The sequence below is a fragment of the Musca domestica genome, unplaced genomic scaffold, assembly GCF_030504385.1.
Source record: "Musca domestica strain aabys unplaced genomic scaffold, Musca_domestica.polishedcontigs.V.1.1 180, whole genome shotgun sequence".
Classification (NCBI taxonomy): Eukaryota; Metazoa; Arthropoda; class Insecta; order Diptera; family Muscidae; genus Musca; species Musca domestica.
Window position 1 is genome coordinate 51609 of NW_026712239.1, and position 22339 is coordinate 73947.

The 22339-nt window shown below is 35.6% G+C and overlaps 1 protein-coding gene and 1 non-coding gene across 2 annotated transcripts; both read right to left on the bottom strand.

Moving 5' to 3' along the window:
• Positions 1-9994: 9994 nt before the first annotated feature.
• On the bottom strand, positions 9995-10067 carry TRNAV-AAC (transfer RNA valine (anticodon AAC)). The gene has a single exon. It is a non-coding gene; the product is annotated as a tRNA-Val (tRNA).
• Positions 10068-16859: 6792 nt separating this feature from the next.
• On the bottom strand, positions 16860-22095 carry LOC101887436 (uncharacterized). The gene is made up of 6 exons (XM_020035069.2): positions 21855-22095; positions 21304-21732; positions 21032-21209; positions 17412-17608; positions 17107-17357; positions 16860-17040 (listed from the first exon to the last, which is right to left on the bottom strand). Exons 1-6 carry the CDS (start codon positions 22060-22062, stop codon positions 16900-16902), a joined length of 1404 nt encoding a protein of 467 aa, XP_019890628.1. The 5' UTR covers positions 22063-22095; the 3' UTR covers positions 16860-16899.
• Positions 22096-22339: the final 244 nt, after the last annotated feature.

The following is a 22339-nucleotide window of genomic DNA, read 5'->3' on the forward strand; positions in this document are numbered from 1 at the left end:
TTATTGTATGAAAGCAAACAATGTCGGAAATAGCATCAAATTTTAGAATAAGTTTAGATTTGTTCGAAGTGGTCACCTTTGGCACGAATTATGGCCTTCAAACGGCCAATGAAACCGTCACACGCTGCCCGAATGCTGCTCTGCGGTATTTTGACCCATTCCGGGCGAAGCGCTTGCTTGAGATGATCGACACTTTGGTATTTTTTAGTGCCAACCTTGCTTTTCAAAATACTCCAGACACAATAGCCCAACGGATTGGTATCCGGAGACTTTGGTGGCCATTGTGCGCTGGAAATGAAGCAGGGAACCTCATTTTGTAACCATTCTTGGGTGGCGCGTGCTGAGTGCGATTGTGCTGAGTCATGTTGAAATGCCCTAGGTCTGCGGCCAAAATGTTTGCGTGCCCAAAGCTTTAATACACCCTCCAGAATATTTTCGCGATAATATTCGGCATTTAATTAATTAATACGTACGGAGCGCGGCCATCGGTTGTTCTGGTGGCCAACCGACGGTGCACATTTACAGCTGACCCCTTTGGCAAGTAAACACGATCATTTTTGTTGGCCAACGGATGTTTTCTCGGCGGAGAAAACCAAATTCGGCAATTCACCACTTTCGGCCAAGCGCAGCAACTCTTTAGCTCTTTTGAGTCTATTTTTTTTCTGTTGCGGTGTAAGTTCTTGCACTTTTTGGATTTTCAATGGCTTTACCCCGATCTCATTTTTTAATATTTGCCGAATGGAATATTGCGATATGTTCAGCTCACGAGCCATTTTTCGAACACTGCGACGCAGGTTTCGATCAAGTTAATTCTTTGCAGATATTTCTGTTTTCTTCCATCCACTTCCTTGAAGTCGGGCTACGCTACCAGTATCATGGTAACGAGCGATGGTACGAGACACAAAAGATTTATTCACATTTCCAGCCAAATATAAAGAAATCACACTATCACGAATATCTTTTTTGCTGGAAAATTCTCGCCAAAAAGTTTTTGTACGCTTGTAAACAATATAATGAGCTATCACTGGAATAATTTTAACAGCTGTCGGACGAGTAGGTTCGAAATGACAGCAGTCTGATGTTGGTAGCAGTTTTTCATCTTACCCGTGTAGCAAAAAAACCACTCCTACTCGTAACTCCCCCGCAACGGGTTACAATTTAAAATAATTATATCTTTCAATAAATGCGAAAAAAACAGCCGATTCATTCCAAACCTCACACATCGCAATATTTTTACAAACATAAGATCCGAAGTAAAGACGGTAAACATCGGCCCCCTCTTTCTTGTACCTCCCCCTCAATGGGCCAAAATTTTAAATAACCAAGAAGCCCTTAAGACGGGAAATAAGTACCCGATTCCATTCAAAGTCGGCACACGCCAATCCTAGACTTCTACAGTTGTTGCAGTATAAAGTTGCACGGATTCAGCTCTTTCACTTTACCCAGTATCCAATTTAGATCAATTTAGTATTTTCCGAACAACTATAGTATGTATTTCCAAAACCTCTAGCCCTCAAATCTCAACCTCAGATACCAAAAGTTATCTAAATATCAAATTCTAGCTCCATTCCATTACCCAATACCAAATTTAGTACTTTTCGTAGAATTATAGTACATCCAACAGATACCAACAGAGATCTCAATATCTAAATTGAGGATTCCAGTCTTATCCCTTCACTCAATACCAAATTTAGTACCATTTAGTACAATTATAGTACACATTTCCGAAACCACCTCCATGTCACAATCACAGACAGCAACAGTGATCTCATTATTAAATTTCAGATTTCAAACACCATTTGTTCTCCCAAAACCAAAATGTACCAAATATAGTACTCTTCGTGCATTTGTAGTTTAAATTTCTAAAACCACATTTTTATAACAAATCTATCACCAAAAGTGACCTCAATATCAAATTTCAGGATTTCAGCCCTATCTCTTCACCCAATACCAAATTTAGTACTATTTAGTACTTTTCGTACAAGTATAGGACGCATTTCCAAACTAACCCAAAATCTTAAACACAGATACCATCAGTAATCTAAATAATAAATTTCAGAATTTTATCTCTATGCCCTCACCCAATGCCAAATATAGTACCATTCAGTACATTTTGTACAATTATAGTACACTTTTTTGAAACCACCTCCATATGTCCGGGCTATAAAAGAACAGCAACCCTAATAACATCAAATTTTAACATCAAATTTTAGTATTTCAGCTACATTCCTTCACCCAATACCAAATTTAGTACCATTTAGTACTTTTCGTACAATTATAATACACATTTCTGAAAACACCTTCATATGTCTAGGCTACATATGAACAGCGATCCTAATATCAAATTACAAATAACAAGCACTATCCCAGTACCAAATTGTACCAAATATAGTACTCTTTAGTACTTTTCGTTCACTTGTAGTACACATTTCCAAAACCATCTCTTTATCACAAGCCTACCACCAACAGGAATCCCAATAAAAAAATTTCAAAATTCCAGCTTCATCTATTCACCGTAAATCAAATATAGTACCATTTAGTACTATTCGCACACTTAGTACAAATTTCCAAATCAACCTGCATATATCAAACTTACTTTTCTCATCAAATTTTTAGCTCTATCCGTTCACATAATACCAAATGGTACTATTTTAGATTTTTGGTACCATTTTAGATCTTTTCATAACCTTAAAGTTTGAATTTCCCAAAATCCTTTGGTACGTCATCCTATACTCCATCACTGAGTCTCATGTCCAATGTCCGAATTCTAGCTAATTTCGTTTGTCCAATACACAGTATTCGATGTTTATTATATTTTTAGTACTTTCCGTACCTTTCCAATACAAATTTCCAAAAACCAAGCCTTATCACACACCTACGCATGAAGACTGACCCTCGTGCAAAATTTCAAGATTCTTCTCCTCAGCCGTTTCGCTTGGGCTTTGATTCTAGATTAAGTCGGTCAGTCAGTTATTTCACTACTCTTCAGACCCGAATACAACCCATTTAGTCTTAAATGCTATCAATCATTTAAGCCCTGCTGAATAATTCACACGTACTTTCCATGTGACAAACATACATAAATCAATATTCTCCCTATCCCAAACCCCCATTTCCCATTTCATTTTTCAATTATCCTCTGTTCTGCCATATGCCACCTGTTGTCTGTTTGTTTGTTTGTTGTCCTGCAAATATGGAAAGCAAACATTCAATTATGACCAGTGTTGCCGTTTGCAATTTTTATTTCAGCCCAAATTTTTTCTAAGAACCGCCAAAATCGACCACATCCGCCCAAACTGTAAGAAGTTGAATAATTTATATGTAGTTTGTATTCAAGTAAATTTTATTGAAAATTTTACATTCAATGTATTAAATTAGAGAAAATAAAAATTTTATGATGTTTTACTTCAAGTTTTATATATATATATATATATATATATATATATATATATATATATATATATATATGAAAAAGTAACATAATACAAGAATTCAATGTATTAAATACATTAAAGTCGTTATTATTATTCAGGTTTTTATACCCTACAACACTATGTGTTGGGGGTATTATAACTTTGATTGGGCCAAAAATTATGTAACACCACGAAATATTGGTTTCCCACATAGGAACGTATATATGCATCTTCCTATCTCGCCGAGCTGAGTCGATCTAGCTATGTATGTCCGTCCGTCCGTCTGTCCGTCTATCCATGTTAATTTGTAATCACTCTACAGGTCGCAATTATGGCCCGATCTTCACGAAATTTAGAATGTAGCTGGGGTTAAGGTCAGAATAGAACCCTTTTGGAGATAATCGCATAATATTTAGGGGTTGAAATGGGCCAAAACTGAAAAATTTCCTGATTTTGCAGTTGCTCTACCGGTCACAATAATAGATCAATCGAAGCGAAATTTAGCATGAGGCTAGAGCTTTGGGCTGGGCAGAACCCTTCCAATTTTCCAAAAATGTCATTGTCAACATCAATTTCTGTGGAAATTTTCATTATCCGCAACATTTTCCTAAGGAAATTTTTTTATCCGCAACATTTTGTGTCATTATCCGAAACATTTTCTATCAAAAAAGTCATTATCCGAAATCTTTCCTACCGAAAATGTCTTTATTCACATCAAGGTTAAGGTCAGAATAGAACCCTATTTCTTTTGGAGATGATCGCATAATATTTAGGGGTTGAAATGGGCCAAAACTGAAAAATATTCTGATTTTGCAGTTACTCTACCGGTCACAATAATAGACCAATCGAAGCGAAATTTAGCATGGGGCTAGAGCTTTGGCAGAACCCTTCCAATTTTGATGGTCATCGGGTAATATTTAGTGGTTTAGTAGACCATAGCATTTGCGATAAATAAAAGTCAATTTTTCCATTATTCCGTGAATATTTTTACTGCCGGCGAAATCACAAATAGACGAACAGGTCAATTCTGACCGTTACGTAGATGCCGATAGTAAAAATATCGGATATATATAGAGAAATATATACAATGTATATATACAAAGGAAGGGGATGTCAGCTAGAATGCTTATATCTTCAGAATGGCTGGAGCGATTTTGACAAATTTTGTCAATTTAGAATGCCCTTGTGGCATTAAAGTATAAATACTAAAAATCGCATAAAAAGATACCAATAATGATGTTCATATAGATTTTTCATATTTTTTATCGCATGCGATTTTTTCAAATTGACTTATAATATTGAAGTATTTGTTTTGTAATATTTTTTTCACTTTACAACACAGGTTAGGGTTATTATTTATATACTGATTGCAATTATCGTTCGATCCTCACGAAATTTTTCACAAAGGTAGGGTTAGGCTCATAAGGGCTTAGCCTATTGTTTTCAGAGATGTCCGCAATATATTTAGGGGTTGAAATGGACCAGCAACTCAAAATGTTTTGCAGTCGTTATGAAGATCCCAAATATAAACCTAAGGACACGAAATCTCGCATGAAGTTAGAGCTTAGGACAGCGGGTAGAATGGACCACTACTTTTGTGTAAAAAAATACCAACATTACTTACAGGCGATACACAATAAGCGAACTTCTACCTTTTTTATGCTGATTTCGTTGACGAATATAGCCAAATATCGTAGACAAGCAAATCATATAGATGAGTCTAAATTTGGAGACACAAAGGGGCCTCTTGCTTTTGGAGATGATCGTAAAACATTTAGGGGTTTAAATGAACCAAAAACAGAAAAAAATTTCCTGATCACACACTTGAAGCCAATCGACATGCCTGAGAAAATAGGTAAGCACAGGGAAGAATTCTGACATTTTGGCATGACATTTTTAGCCGTAAAATGGACCACAAAAACTAACAGCACGACGGAGTGCATAAATATTGGGAAAATGTCCCTGGTCAAAATGCTAATGGTAATATCTGGGCAGTGTTCCGTGACATAATTTCAAAAGCGAAATCTTCCATAATGGATTTGGACAAGAGGGGCTTCAAACTTATTATAGTGTTGTAGGGTATCACATGGTCGGCATCGCACGACTATAGCCTAATGTATTATATATATTATTAACTTAACTTAACAAAAATCTATAAAATAAAAAACGATTCATCTCAATAATAAAAATATAAAACTCAGTTAGTAATAAAAAAAATCAAATTACGTAAAAATAAACAATGAAAAATAAATTTGTACCCAATATGGAAAAAATCCGCCCAAACCACAAAATTTATCTTTTTTCCGCCCAAATTTGGACGGAAACGCCCAAAACGGCAACACTGATTATGACTCCCCTCTCTTTTCAATGGATGCATGCAACAATTAAGGGAGATGCACTTCGGTCAATGTATGAGAGAGAGAGAGAGAGAGTGGGAGAGTAAGAGGGTAATAACACTTGAAGAGACGATAGTCGAAATGTATTGAAGACAATGTGGTTATGTAAACACATGCATACATATGCTAGTACAAACATACATACATACATATGTAGGCATATGCCTGTGGACAGATGGCAAACATTTGTGCCTAAGGATAAAATTTGCCTACCAAATTAATAAATGAATTTGCAATCCCTGCAAATGCAAAAATAACAAGGACAAGGAGAGGATGCAACAAATGAAAAATAAAGAATACAAATTGTGCAACATGTTAACATATTTACATGAGTATGTACGTGTGCATATTTTTTCATGTTGGGATTTTTTTGACGTACAATTTGGGAAGAGGAGGCTATTGTTGTTGAATCTGGACCAGTTATGACAAAGAGTGTTTTTACTGAATATGTTATTGATACGTTTAATGTTAAATTGTAAACAAATATTTGGAAAATAAACGGGAGTGCAAAATTTTTAAAGTCTTTTTTGTGTTGCTTCAAAATAGGTAAGAAACTTTTTAAACATTTGGTTGAAAATTATTCTCAGATTTTTCCACACAATGCAGCGATGTTTCTTTCTAAAGAGTAAACCTTTATCGATTGTTGAGGCATAATTTTTGTTTGTCAAAGAAACAAAATTTACCCAAAATTAATAAGAATCTTCAAAAAAAAAAAAAAATAAATAAATAAATAAATAAAAAAAAAAAATAATTATAAATAATATTGGTTATGAAATATATGATAATTTTTAAAATGTTAAAATGTTAAAATGTGCGTAAGGTACCAGATATAGTCGGCCGAAGTATTCCATTTTCAAACTTCATCTAATACACATAAAGATATTGGTATGGCCAAAAGTACAAGAAAATCGAATATTTATATCAAATTTTATGCGAAATCATAGATTCCGATAAATTTTATATCGCGTTAGCAAAAATATTAGGATGTGTGAGATTTGAAGAGAGTTGGATGTATATTTCGCTTTCTATGACGGTTTTTTCAAATCTTGGACTCCTTGTGGCGGAGGTACCAGAACAAAAGGTCCGATTTCCACCATCTTTATAACAAATCTTGTGTTGATGGAAATATTTAGATGAACCAGTTTTGTATGGAATCGGATGTTAAGTTCGCGTTTTATGAGCTTCATTGATATTCAAAATTTTGAGCAGTTGTGGGGAAGGCACTAGAAGGAGTGGACCGATCTCTAACTTCTTTATAACAGATCCTGTGATGATAGAAATGTTCAGATGTGGGGGGTGGGGCGGTTAGTACCAGAAGAAGTGGACCGATATATTCCATCTACACCCCAGACCTTGGGTTATTAAAAATATTTTGATGTGTGTAATTTGAAGTCAATCGGACTCTTATATCACATTTTATAAGAGTTATAACTATTTGAAATGTTGACCCTTTGTGATCGAGGTACTAGATGGAGTGGGCCGATATTATATAATTTTGTACCAGATCGAGAACTGACGCAAATATTAGGATTTGCAAAGTTGGAGAAAAATCGGATTATTGCTTCTATTTCTGTGCATAAAATATTTTTTTTTTAAATTTCGAACTTTTGTGTGGGAGGTACCAGAAAGAGTGGACCAATGTTCCATCTTAACACCAAACTTTGGGTTAAAAAATATTGGGATGTGTGAAATTTGAAGGCAATCGAACACTTACATCACATTTTATGAGAGTTGTAATTATTCAAAATGTGGACCCTTTGTGGGGGAGGCATTTCATGGAGTGGACCGATATTGTCCATTTTCGCACCTAACCTAGCACTGATGCAAATATTAGGGTTTGTAAAGTTGGAGCAAAATCGGATCATCCCTTTTCTTATTATTAAGCAAAATATTATCTTTTTAAAATGTTAACCTTTGTGGGGAAGGGTACCAGAAGGAGTGAACCAATATTGTCCATCTCCGAACACGGTCTATTTTTGATAATATTATTACAATTTTTCAAGTTTGAAACAAATCGGATACTCTCTTCGAGAGTTATCGTGCATGACAGAGGGACGGTCGGACACCCTTAGATCCAAATCCAAATGTCCTGAAACGTATCTTTGGCCCAAAGAGACCTAGGGTCTAAAACCGTTATTTCCATGAGACACGTTTTGGCCGTATCAAATGATATATACCCTCTATAGCCTAATGGCTGAGGATATAAAATGTTGGGTTTCTTAACGAGGCAAAATTTCTAAATGCCCAACCACTTGTCGTCGGTTCAATTAAATTGTTGTGTAGTTTTTACCTGTTAGCCTAATTCCATTGAAAAATGCGTTGTGGGTCAAATATCCCTATCTGAACCGATTTCTATATAATTTGATTAATTTGTTGACCAAATTCCGTCACACCTTCCATATTTCATTGAAATTGGAAGGTGTGACGGAATATATATATATATATATATATATATATATATATATATATATATATATATATATATATATATATATATATATATATATATATATATATATATATATATATATGGGAGCTATATCCGAACCTCAAGCGATTTCAATATGATTTGACATTTTTATACTAAATTCCGTCACTTATTCCCAACTTCATTGAAATTAGACACACATATCGTGTTTGGTGCATAAAATATGTGAAAGGGGCCAAAAATATATATGACAGCTATATCCAAATCGTATCAGATTTTTATATAAAGATTTTTTTTGTACGAAATTCCGCCACACGTTCTAAATACCATTGGAGTCGGACATACATATCGTGTTTGGTGTATTAAAAACAGGAAAAGGTCCGAAAAAATATATGGAAGCTATATCCAAATCTGAACCAATTTAAATATAAACTGAGAAATTTATTTTTGTAGCGTATTCCGTCACACGTTCCAAAGGAGAAGACTATATCTACAACCGATCAATAGATATGTCCATACAAAAACTAATTTTTTTAGAGGCACCTCCGGTTCTGATGCTATATCCAGTTGCAAGTGGAATTTTAAACAAGTTTAAAAGCAGTAAGTTCGGCCGGGGTGAACTTTGAATACGCTCCACCATTTGGAACGAATTTGGAAATAAAATCCTGAAAAAATTTTTTTAAAATTTTAAAAATACCGAATATTGCCGTTATATTGGTACCTATACGACGTGGACCCACACAGGCATTATTTGTCATAAGTCATTACCAAATTCAAAACCAAATTCGGAACTTGAAATAAACGGTGAATAAGGTAGCTAAAATCATCAAAATATCGTATATAGGGAGGTACCGTTATAGCGGAGCTGTGCGAAGACCTGGACCAGCATAGACAATTTTCTGTCATAGGCAGTAGCATCCATTACGAACATCAAATACGACATTTCAAACAATTTCAGTGAGTATTGTACCTAAACTCGTCAAAATACCGAATATAGGGAGGTACTGGTATATGGGGCCTATGCGCAGACCTGGACCTGCATAGACAATTTTCTGTCACAGACTGGAGTTTCTGTTACGAACTCTAAATACGTAATTTGAAAAAATTTTGGTGAATAAAGACGCTAAAATCACCAAAATACCAAATATAAGGAGGCACCGTTATATGGGGGCTGTACGAAGACGTGGACCTGCACAGACAATTTTCTGTCTTAGGCTGTAGTATTCATTTCGAACTTCAAATACCATATTTGAAACAATTCCGGTGAAAAATGTCGCTAAAATCATCAAAATACCAAATATCGGGTTGTACCGGTATATGGGGGCTATATGAAAACGCGGACCTCATGGCCCATTTACGAACTTAACCTGCCTACTGTAAAAATAAACATGTGTGCAAAATTTTAGCCTTGTATCTCAATTCTTTCGAAAGATAGCGTGATTACAACAGACAGACAGACGGACAGACAGACAGACGAACATCGCTAAATCGACTTAGAATTTTACGCTGATCAGGAATATATATACTTTGCTGTGTCTGACATGAGTATTTCCAGGAGTTACAAACCGGTTGACAAAGTTAATATACCCTCCATAGTATGGTGGAGGGTATAAAAAGTATGTAGGCGATGCTGCAGTGTGTCTTTAAGTCTATAAATTACAAACAAACGTACAAACATTTTCATCTTTTATATATATGGGGTGGATGGTATTTTAAGAAATATGCCGCGTTAAAAAAAAATAAAAAATGTTAACATCTGTTTCCGCCCGGGATTGAACCGGGGGCCTTCCGCGTGTTAGGCGGATGTGATAACCACTACACCACGGAAACATATATCTAACGACCTCACAGCAATTCATATCTAATATGGCTTTTCTTTATTCAACAACAAAATATGAAAGACTTATTTGACCGACCCAATATCTGCTTGGCTCCCAGATAATGAAAATCTATTTTAAGATTTAATAATGAAATAATTTTTAAATACCAATTCTGTTAGGCGTTTGCCAAATTTAACACTTTCAAGCAGTTGTGCTTCGGGTGGTGTTATGAACTTTGTTGATAAGCATTTATTTAAGAGAAATAAGTTTTTTGTTGTTGTTATTATTGTTTTTGCTATTTTTGTTGTTGTTATTCTCGTTTGCTGTAGTAATCGCATGGGGCCATCTAAACAAATTAAACGCTCGTATTTTAATGTAATTAGATTGACGCTGGCAGAGAGAGTGAGAGAGGCAGAGAGTTCAGCGCCCAGCATCTTAACCCTCTTAAAGCCATTAGCCAAAGTGGAGAAACACACAACAACAAATAGCAATTATTTGTTGTTGATGTTGTTACATTTGTTCTCCCCATTCGTCGTTCCCCATTTAAGCCCTTTCGGCTAAATTAGAAGTTTTTGTTTTTCTAGCTGGGCGCTCTTTAATGGGAAAGGGCGAAGAAAAACAAAACAAAAATTTGTCTTTTTTAGAACACCCAAAATGGATGTACAGTGGTTTGAAGAAGGTCTTCTATTTTCCAAAACTGAGATCTTTCAATTCAAAGACTACCTTCATAAGACTTCCAATTTTAAAGAAGATCTTATGGGACAGTTTTTAAAGGGAGTTTTATTTCATAGAAAGAAAGATCTTATTATACCTTAGGCTCCCACTCTAAAAATTCAAACTGGAGTGAAAAGGGAGCGCTCCCAAGAGTGAAGAGTAAACTCCATATTCAAAACTCTCACTCCATGAGTAAATTTTACTCCCGAGTAGAAACAAGTAAATCTGTGCTCTGACACTATCTTCGTTACATACAAGAGGAGAAATAAAACTATTGAAGTTAGAATCCTGAAAATTAGCAAGAGAGTCAGTCTTGATGCGTAGGCTGGTGATAAGGCCGGGTTTTAGGAAATCCGTACTAAAAGAGTACGAAAAGTGAATACGGACGGAATGAGCAAAATGAATTGGAATGAGGTTGACTGATAGAGTGCTGGATGGATGTATCAAAGGGTTTTTGCAAATTAGTACTAAAAAGGTATTAACAGAGCCAAAATGTACTAAAAATTTAATACTTTGTATTGGACAATAGGAACGAGCTAGAATTCTGAAATTTGGAATGAGAGTCACTGATGGAGGGCAGGATAGAAGTACCAAAAGTTTTTTGAAAATTCGTACTAAAAGGGTAAGTGAAGTACTAAAATACACTGGAGTGAGAGTCACTGGTGTTGTACAGGATAGATGTACCAAAGGGTTTTGGAAATGTTTTACAAAAAGTTCTAAAATGGTACCAAACTTCTTAAATGGTACCATTTGGTATTATGTGAAAGGATAGAGCTAAAAGCTTGAAATTCGGTATGAGAATCAAGATGGAAAAGTAAGTTTGATATATGAAGGTGGTTTTGGAAATTTGTACTAAGTGTGCGAACTGTACCAAAATGGTACTAAATTTGGAACATTTTTGTTCAGGTTGAACGGATAAAGCTGGAATTTAGAAATTTGTTATTGATGTTCCTGTTGGTGGTAGGTTTGTGATAAAGAGGTGGTTTTGGAAATATGTGCTCTAATTGTACGAAAAGTACTAAATAGTACTATATTAGGTACAATTTGGTATTGGGTGAACAGAAATCTGAAATTTGGTATTAGGGTCGTTTTTTATGTGTAGCCTGGACATAAAGAGGTGGTTTCGGAAATGTGTACTGTATTTCTACAAAAGGTACGGAATGGTACTTTTTTCGGTATTGGGTGAAGGTAAAGAGGTAGCATTCTGAAATTTGATATATATATATTGCTGATGGTATCTGTGTTTAAGATTTGGCGGTGTTTAGGAAATATGTCCTGTATTTGTGCGAAAAGTACCAAATTGTACTAAATTTGGTATTGGATGAAGGCAAAGGGCTGCAATCCAGAAATTTGATATTGAGGTCTCTGTTGGTATCTGGAAATAAGATGTTTAGGTGATTTTGCAAATGTGTACCATAATTGTACTAAAAGTACAAAATAGTACTAAATTTGGTGTTGGGTGAAGGGATAGATGTGGAATCTCGAAATTTGATATTGAGGTTTCTGTTGGTGGTAGGTTTGTGATAAAGAGGGGGTTTTGGAAATGCGTACTACAAGTGTACGAAAAGTACTTAATAGTACCATATTTGAAATTGGGTGAAGGGATAGAGATAAAATTCTGAAATTTGATATGTCGATTACTGAAGGTCACTGTGTTTGCAATTTGGCGGTGGTTTGGAAATGTGTCCTTTATTTGTACGAAAAGTACTAAATGGTACTAAATTTGGCATTAGGTGAACGGAAAGGGCTGGAATTGGCCAATTTAATATTGAAGTCTCTGTTGGTATGTGGAAATGAGATGTGGAAGTGGTCTCGGAAATGTGTACTATAATTGTATGAAAAATACAAAATAGTACTAAATTTGGTATTGGATATGGCTGAAATCCCGAAAATTAATATTGAGGTCTCTGTTGGTGGTAGGTTTGTGGTACAATTTGGCATTGGGTGAACAGATAGCGCTTGAAATCTGAAATTTGGTATTGGGGTCGCTGTTTATGTCTAGCTTGGATATATTGATATGATTTTGGAAATGTGTACTATAATTGTACGAAAAGTACAAAATAGTATTAAAGTTCGGTATGGGTGAAGGAAAAGAGTTGAAATCCAGAATTTTGATATAGATGTCACTGTTGGTGCATAAAATGGTGTTTTCAAAATGTGTACTAATATTGTTCGAAAAGTACTATGTGGTACTAAATTTGGTATAAGTTGAAGGGATAGAGGTGGAATCCGGAAATTTGATATTTGGGTCTCTATTGGTATATGGGATTGAGACATGGAGTTGTGTTTGGATATATACGAAAAGTACAAAATAGAACTAAATTTGGTATTGGGTTGAGGAATAGGGTTGGAAAAAATTTATATTGGGGTCTCTGTTGGTGGAAGGTTTGTGATAAAAAAGTGGTTTTGGAAATGTGTTCGACAAGTGCATGAAAAGTGCTAAATAGTACTGCATTCTGTTCAATTTGATATTGTGTGAACAGATAGTGCTTGAAAACTGAAAATTGGTATAAGGGTCTCTGTTCATGGACAGCCTAACCTATAAAAGTGGTTTCGGAAATGTGTACTATAATTGGAAATGTGTACATGAGTTAAGGGAGGGAGTTAGAGGTCTACTATCCCATTTAAGATCTTTTTGTAATTTGAACTTGAATTTTTTCACTTGCCACCACTGTCCTCTCCCCTCGATGTCGAAGGACATTAGAACAACAAAAAAAAGTGAAATCAAAAGAGTAAAAGTGTTTTGCCAACAAAAACAACCGTAAAAGCACTCGAAAAAAAGAAACTTTGCAACACTTAAAAAAAATGCTTAGACAGCAGGTTGCTCTGGTGATGATGGTGCTTTGCTTTTTAGCGTAACTTTTTCTCAAGGCGCCAAAATTCCTTTGGGATTGCCTTGAGGTTTTACTGAAACTTTGTAGGAGAAGAGGGATGGGTTATGCCATTATAAAGGATACTTAAGCTAATATTTTTTCAACATTTGTATTTGATTCTTTGGTTTCGTTACGCTGCCAGTTTGTTTCACCAAAGCAGAAGGCATAGAGCAAAAGATAATGTGAAGGGCCGTGGGGATTTTAAAGTTTTTGGATATTATTTTAGGCTGTTGTTTTTTGCTGGATTTTGATGAGTAACATTTCGGTTAATTGTTAAAATGTCATTGACATATTTGCCAAAAGAAATGCTTGGGATTTTTTAATGAGAAAAGAAGGCATTTAGAAAATGTTCTGAAGAATTTCGAATATCAGAAATGTTAAAAAGTCAATAATTTGAGATCTCAGCGTAGCTCTAGAAATTTTTTTAAATAATCCCCAATTAGGGAGTCATGGTAAAATTTTTACAAAATTAATAATATATCGAACTCTGCAAGGCAAATATTTTAAAAAATCAACAATTCTCAAAAAAAATCTACAACCTCTCAAAATTTACATTTAAAGAAAAAATGACAAGAAAATCTTAACAATTCTGTATGAGAGTAACTTCAGAAATATTGTACAAAATATCCTTAATTTGGGAGGGAGCTAAGAATTACTGAAGAAAAAATTCTTAAAAAAAATTAAAACGAGCTAATCTTTTACAAAAAATAAATAAATAAATTAATAAATAAATAAAATAAAATAAAAAAACTAGTAATGAAAGGTCAAAAGTCGGGCGAACCAACTAAATGGTACCCTACATCACTAGGAGTAGAGCTCCTGCAACCAAAAAAAAATTTTGGGAATTTATTTTGGGTAGACCATACCAACTATGACCCTTACTTGGACACGTATCATTTGGGAACTATATCCAACTTTGAACCGATTTTCAATAAATTTGACGGAGGCTTTTGCAACTCTATGACTTCGATAAGGATTATATTAAAAACTATTTATTGGAATAATAGATGTGCCGGACCGAGTTTTACCAAATGGAAAAAATTGGTTGGATATGAAAAAAAATCGATCCAATTTGAGCTAATATTACATATTTGGTGGACAATAACCGCAAAATCGGATGAAGATGTATATTGAAGGTACATACAAATCTGAACCGATTTTGGTAAATCTTATCAGAGGTGTCCTTGAGCTGTATCTGATGTCCGATATCAAATATTCTTATTGAGGAGAGCATATTACGCATAGGAGGGACTTAAAACTCCAAATCGGATAAAACACACAGGGTGATAAGAAAAACCTGCAACAAAGTCAAATGCCATAATTTTTACATTTTTTTTAAATTTTATTGAATAAAAGCAAAGAAGTCGGAAATAGCATCAAATTTTAGAATAAGTTTAGATTTGACGAATTGGTCACCATTGGAACGAATTATGGCCTTCAAACGGCAAATGAAACCGCCACATGCTGCCCAAATGTTGCTATGCGGTATTTTGGTCCACTCCCGGCGAAGCGCTTGCTTGAGGTTATAGACATTTTGGTATTTTTTAGTGCCAACATTGCTTTCCAAAATACTCCAGACACAATAGTCCAACGAATTGGTATCCGGAGATTTTGGTGGCCATTGTGCGCTGGAAATGAAGCGAGGAACCTCATTCTATAACCATTCTTGGGTGGCGCGTGCAGAGTCCTGTTGGAATGTCCAAGGTCTACGGCCAAAATGTTTGCGTGCCCAAGGCTTTAATACACCCTCCAGAATATTTTCGAGATAATATTCAGCATTTATTCTGATGCCACGGTCGATTAATACGAGCGGAGAGCGACCATCAGCTGTTATGGCGGCCCACACCATCACAATGGCCGGCACTTGAGTTCTGGTGGCCAACCGAAGGTGCACATTTTCAGCTCTCTTCAGACCTCTTTGGCAAGTAAAGACGATCATTTTGTTTGTTTACAAACTGCTGGACAACGAATGTTTTCTCATCGGAGAAAACCAAATTCAGAAGTTCACTATTTTCGGCCAAGCGAAGCAACTCTTTAGCTCTTTTGAGTCTATTTCTTTCCATTGCGGTGTAAATTCTTGCACTTTTTGGAATTTCAATTGCTTTTGGTTTTACCCCCATCATTTTTCAAAATATGCCTAATGGAATATTGTGATATGTTCAGCTCACGAACCATTTTTCGGCCACTGGGACGCGGGTCTCGATCAAGTCGCTTCTTTACTTTTCGAACCATTTCTGCTTATGTGGCTGTTTTCTTCCGTCCACTTCCACTTCCGTCCTTGACGTCGGGCTACGCTACCAGTAACACGGTAACGAGCGATGGCACGAGACACAAAAGATTTATTCACATTTAAATGCTGGACTGCTCTAACGACAGCTACTTGTGGTTTTCCAGCCAAATATAAAGAAATCACACTGTACCGCTTGAATTCCATCACGAATAACTTTTTTTCGGGAAAATTCTCACCAAAATGCTTTTGTACGCTTGTAAACAATATAATGAGCTGTCACTGGAATAATTTTAACAGCTGTCGGACGAGTGGCTTAGAAATGATAGCAGTTTGTAGTTGGTTGCAGTTTTTTCATCTAAGCCGTATGACAAACAATAACCTCAATATCGGATGAAGATGTATATCGACGGTATATACAAATCTGAACTGATCTCGGTAAAACTTATTAGAGGTATTCTAGAGCTGCATCTGATGTCCGGTGCCAATTCGTTCTTGTGGAGTGCATATTGCATATGTGAGGGACTTAAAACCCCAAATGGGAAACGTATATATGGGAGCTATTGCTATATCTGAACCGATTTTCTCTAAATTTGATGTACTTGCTTCTAAACTGAATTCAGTCGAATGTGCCATTTGGACGGATTTTGGACATTTGGTGAACAATTATATCACTTGGGGATATATATGAGAGCTTTATCTAAACTTTAACCGATTTTCGCCAATTTCAATAGGGTTCGTCCTTGAGCCAAACAAATATTGTTTGGAAAATTTCATCTCAATCGGATAATAAATGCGACCTGCATTTTGTTCTCAAAAATTCATGGACAGGCTGCCGGACAGACGGACTGACATGTATAAATCGACTCAGAAAGCGATTTTATGAAGATTCTCAAAACTAACTATGGATCTATCTCGCTTCCTTCTCCATGTTACGAACAAATGCACAAAGACAAAAAAGATTATTTTGTGATGTAGGCTTTCAAAATGAGGGCACACGTTTCTTTTATTTTTAGTGTTCTTATTTATTAATCCCAATTTTTAAAGTTTTCCTTTAAAATATCCTTCACCTTATTACACATCTCCAATGTTAAACCCGTATTCCGTAAGTCCAATTGTTTCAAACACTTATTTCGCCCAATGACTTTCAACAGCTGCTCACCAAAGTGCTGAATTAAAGAACCCAATTTGAAATATATTTTTCAATTTTATATCTCAAATCTGGACCATCTTACCATTCCCAACTCATTATTGCTCATATCAATGTACCACAAGGTGCGATTATGACCCAAGAAATTCACAAACAACAGAGTTATTGTATCGGTTATGGAACACCCTGAGATGTCAACATTCCGCATTGGCAGACAATCGAGAATACCAAATATGGCCGCCGCACCATCACTGCCAATTGGATTTAGGCGTAAACTTATTTTCTCCAGGTGGAGATTTTTTATTACTCGCGCTATGATGTAGGCACCTTCGGAGGCTGTAAAAAACCAATTTTCTTCTTATTCTAATGATGATCGAAATGAATACTCACTGATTTTATTATTTGTCAAATCTAAATATTTCAAGGTGCCAAAGGATTCCTTGTTGCAGGCGCTCAAGAACTGACGTATTCCCTCATCACCCAGACTACAGTGTTCTAATGACAAGGCGGTGAGATGATGACAACCCTTATCTAAACTGTGGGCAAATAAGCCCAGTTGATACGGCTCCAAGGTGGTGTTGTGGAAACTAGCAAAGGGAAGATTTGGCAAAGGTTTGAAGAGAATATTATTAATCCAGAAAAAATATAGGAAATTATACAACATAGGGAAGAAATTAAGTAATAGGGATCTCAGTAATGGAGCTCACCATAGAAGGCTTTCTGAAACCCCACGAATTGAATTCAACATATCTCCAAGGAAAAAATTCGGAAAAATCGATTATATGAGAAGGTAGCATGGACAATATATGAAAATCCACAAGCTCAACATAATTCCAAAGTATTCGGAAAAAGTCCACTACGAGGGAAAAACAAGTTTAGAAACTCACCAAAACTGAACAAGACTTCAAAAAAAAAAAAGAATCTACAGTTGGATCTATAAAATTCACCATTAGAGATCTCAAACAGCTCCACTTTAATACTAAAAAAATTAACGTTTAGATATATATTTTTAGAAAATCCACGATTTTTATTCAAAAATCGTCGTCAATATTCTTCAAAAAAATCCACGTTTTTAGTTCTCGACATATTCTTTAAAAACCCCAATTTTGGAAAGTCAATATAGACCTCGCAGTATTCTTCGAAAAATCAACAATTTGAAGCTCACAATAGCCCTAGAAAAAAAATCAAAATTAGTATGTTCGCTTTTACCTTGGAAATATTCTTAAAACAGCATATTCCTCAAAAAATTGAGGTATCCTATAGCCCTCAAAATCTCCACGATTTTAAAGCTCAACAATACTCTCTAGAAATCCCAATTCCGATCCACGTCCTATCCCTAAAAATGATCCCCGAAATCCACTATTTCCATGCTTAGCATAGCCCTCGAAATATTTTTCAAAAATCGCAATTTGAACCTCGCCAGATCCAAATATTCTTTAAATTCACAATATGCGAACTCTCGCCATAGCTCTCGCTTTTTTCTTTCAAATCCTTGATATTGAAGCTCAGCATAGCCATCGAAAAAATTTCAATTTTAAAGTTCGCCGTAGCCCTCCAAATATTCGTCCAAAATCCATGATTTTTTAACTCACCATAGCCTTCAATATATCCTTAAAAACCCACGTTTATGAAGCTCAGTATAGCCTTCAAAATATTCTTCAAAACTTCACAATTAGTGCGTTTACCATAATCCTTGAAATATTCCTCAGAAATTACAGTTTTAAAGCTAGCCATAACCTACGAAATATTCTTTAAATATCCACGATTTTGAAGTCCAGCAAAGGCCTCCAAAAACCATAACCTTGAAGCTTCCCATAGTCTTAGAAACATTCATCAAAATTTTTCGAAATATTCTCAAAATATACCTCGCTATAATCCTTGAAATATTCATTTAAATTCCTCGAAATATTTTCAAAATCGCCGATATTGGATTTCAGTAAAATATTCGAAATCTTCTTCGAAAATTCACAATTATGAAGCTAAGAAAAATTCCACGTCTTTTAAGCATCGCATAGTTTTCGAAAGTTCCCTAGAGCTGTAGAAATCTTTTTAAATATTGTTGATAATCCCACATCCACGGAATTTTGGAGAAAATTCAAGTCTTCGGAACAGCGGAGATTTCTGAAAAAAAAAATCTTAAATCTACGGTGCTGCGGATTTTAATTTTTTTTTAAATCCACGTCTAATGAGCTGTGGTGACCTTCTTACTAATATAGGTTTAGGGAGGTGTGGAGAGATTTGAAAAAATCCATTTCCATGAAGCTGTGGAGAAATGTGAAAAAAGAACATAATAAAATCATTTCCAAAGAGTTGTGGAGGGATTTGAAATAAAATCTCAATAAAATCTACGTCTACGAAACTGTGGAGGGCTGTGAAAGATTTCTTAAAAAATCATGTGGGGATATTTAAGAACAATCCTCAATAAATCCACGTCGACAAAACTGTAGAGGGATTTGAAAATTTTCTTAAAAAAACTGTATCTAGAGATCTGTGGGGAGATTTGAAACTGTACGAAACTGTGGAGGGATGTGAAAATTCCCTTTAAAAGTCCAAGTCTACGGAGCTGTGAAAAAAATCATAGAAAATCCACGTTTACAGATCTGTGGAGAGATTTGAAAAAATCTCAGAAAATCCAAGTCTACGGAGTTGTGAAAAGATTTATTGAAAATCCACGTCTAAAGATATCTGGAGAGTTTTGAAAAAATCGTCACAAAATCCACGTCTATGAAACTGTGGAGAGATTCTTAAAAAATCCACATTTACAGAGCTGTAGAAACCTTTTTACCATTTTTAAGCTGTGAAGAGATTTGAAAAAAAAAAACAAAAAATAAAAAATTCACGTCCTCGGAGCTGTGAAAATTTCTGAAAATCCACGTCTACGGATCTGTGGAGAGGTGGCAACAAAATTTAAAAATCCACATCTGTCGAGTTCATGGAATCTTCTTACAAATACACATCTATGGAGCTGTGGAGAGATTTGAAATACAAATTATAAAATATCCACGTTCATGGAGTTCTAGAAATCTTCTTAAAGTATTCATGAGTAAGGAGCTGTGAAGAGATTTGAAAAGAAAATCCAAAATTCACAACTTCGTGAAATTCAGAGAAAATCCATGCCAACAGATCTTTGGAGAGATGTAAAAAAAATTAAAAAATCTATGTCTGTGAAGCTGTGGAGAGATATGAGAATTTATAAAAACAAATCCACAACTACGCAGCTGTGAAAATCTTAAAAAAAAATCCTCGTATGTGAAGCCTCGGAAATTTTGTACAAATTTAAGTCTACGAAGCATTGGAGATGAAGAGAACTGCGGAGATCATCTATAAAAACCCTCGACTACGGAGCAGTGGAGAAACGTGAAAAAATCACGTATTGGAAACTGAAGAGAGTCCTTTAAAGTGTTTATGGATGAATTCTTAAAACAACAAAGAACCAGAACCATACAAAAACGGCGATTGTGAAACTCAGAATATTTAAACAATTGGAGAGCTCAGTTATCCACATAAATTCTTTAAAAAAAATCCCAATTAGGGAACTTGGTAGAGCTCCAAAATAATCCTCAAAGATTCCATGGCTAGCTTAAGAAAAACACTCCAAAATTAAATACTCTTGAGGTCAACATTTCGCAAGGCCATAGATATAGAAAACCATTTAAATTATCTTCAGAATTCACAAATTCAAACCTTGGAATAGCTCCCGAAAATTGTATCCATGTTTTAAAAACGCTCCATGATTCGAAGGTCATAAACATTCTTAAATATCTTAAAAATCTCCGATTGGTAGTCCAAGAAATGCTTTAGCATAGTTTCAGAAAATGTCCTTTAAAATTCACAAATCCTGAGGTCAGAATTATAAAAATTCCCCAAAAAATCCTCGATTTTGGAAGCTCCGAAAAATACCTAAAAATGGCTTGGTTCTCTCGATTAAGGATGACTCATATATTGCCGTTTTTTGCCGAAGTCCAAGGGTTTTGCTATTGGAATCCCATTGAATTCTAATATTTCCTTACCAAAAATTCACCAACTCATGGCACTGGGCCAGGCCCTTGGCCAAGATGTTGGCATCCTTGCGGGACATGGTGTTGCAGCCCAAATAGAATTGGGTTCCAATTGTTTTTGTACAATATGTCAGGCGTAATGTACGCAATTCCGGTAGATTACTCAAAATGAAATCGAGTGGAATGTGATCTGAAAACAACAAAAACAATAAGAATAACAACAACAACATAAGGATTTAAACAAAAGACAGATGTCAAACTGAAACAAGAAACCCTCCACCCACCATTATTCCCATCCATGCTGGGCTGTAAGTAGTTTATCTCCAATTGATTTATATACGACGCACAAATGTCCAGGACCTGTGTCTGCACACCTTCCTGTTCGTATTCCGACGTTGGGAGATTTTCAATAAACTCCTGCAAATGTCGTTCCATGTAAATGTTAAGCCATGATTTTGTCACTTGTTTACCCTTTTGCTGCGCTGCAGGACATGGCTTGCTGAGGGTGGGTGGTGTGGCCGGCCGCGGAGGGCAACAAGGATAGCTGTGTGTCCTGTAGTACAACGTCTTCCAACGCTGTTGATAGCTCTTGCGCCAAAAGAAATCATCACGAATGTGCGCGCTTAAAAGCTCTAACGGTAGATTTACATCCAAGTTGCCGAGAATGTAGTTGCGATCCTTTTGCTCGGCCAGCTCCTTGAAGATGGGAGTGTCTGGTGTGTGGTGGCCGGAAATGAAACAAGGATTTCGAAATATGTCCATACATAAATAACAGATAAATATTCAATGACGTTTGTCTTATTGTCAAGTTGTAGTCGAATAGAGCTCCACATACCACACCAATTCTCCAGGAAGAAATCCAAGACCAAATGCCTTAGGCTTTTGGGTTGATAGACTTCGGCAACACCTTCACCCCCTTCGTCGGTGGTGAGGGGGAAGGATTTTGCCAGTGATTTGGGTAACTTGCATTGCCTCAAATCGAAATAGGTTTTCAGGGTGTTCAGATCCACAGATATTGGAAATTCGTTGTAGGTGAAATCCATGTTTCAAAACTGTTTGGATTTGAAAATGTTTGATTGGGAGATACTTTGTTTATAAATAAACAACATAAATGTTGTCAAGGTTACTGGAAAAAACATGGGGTTGTTGTTTTGAGTTATAAACCCTATAATAGTTGTTTTTTGCCACTGGACACACGTTGTGCGTACATGTTGAAGGAGGGTTCATATTTTCATGCCTTCTAGTGGTTTTTATAAAAAGATTTGGATTTGGATAGAAGGTCTACAACATTGGCTCCATAACTCTGAACTTCTGAAGAAT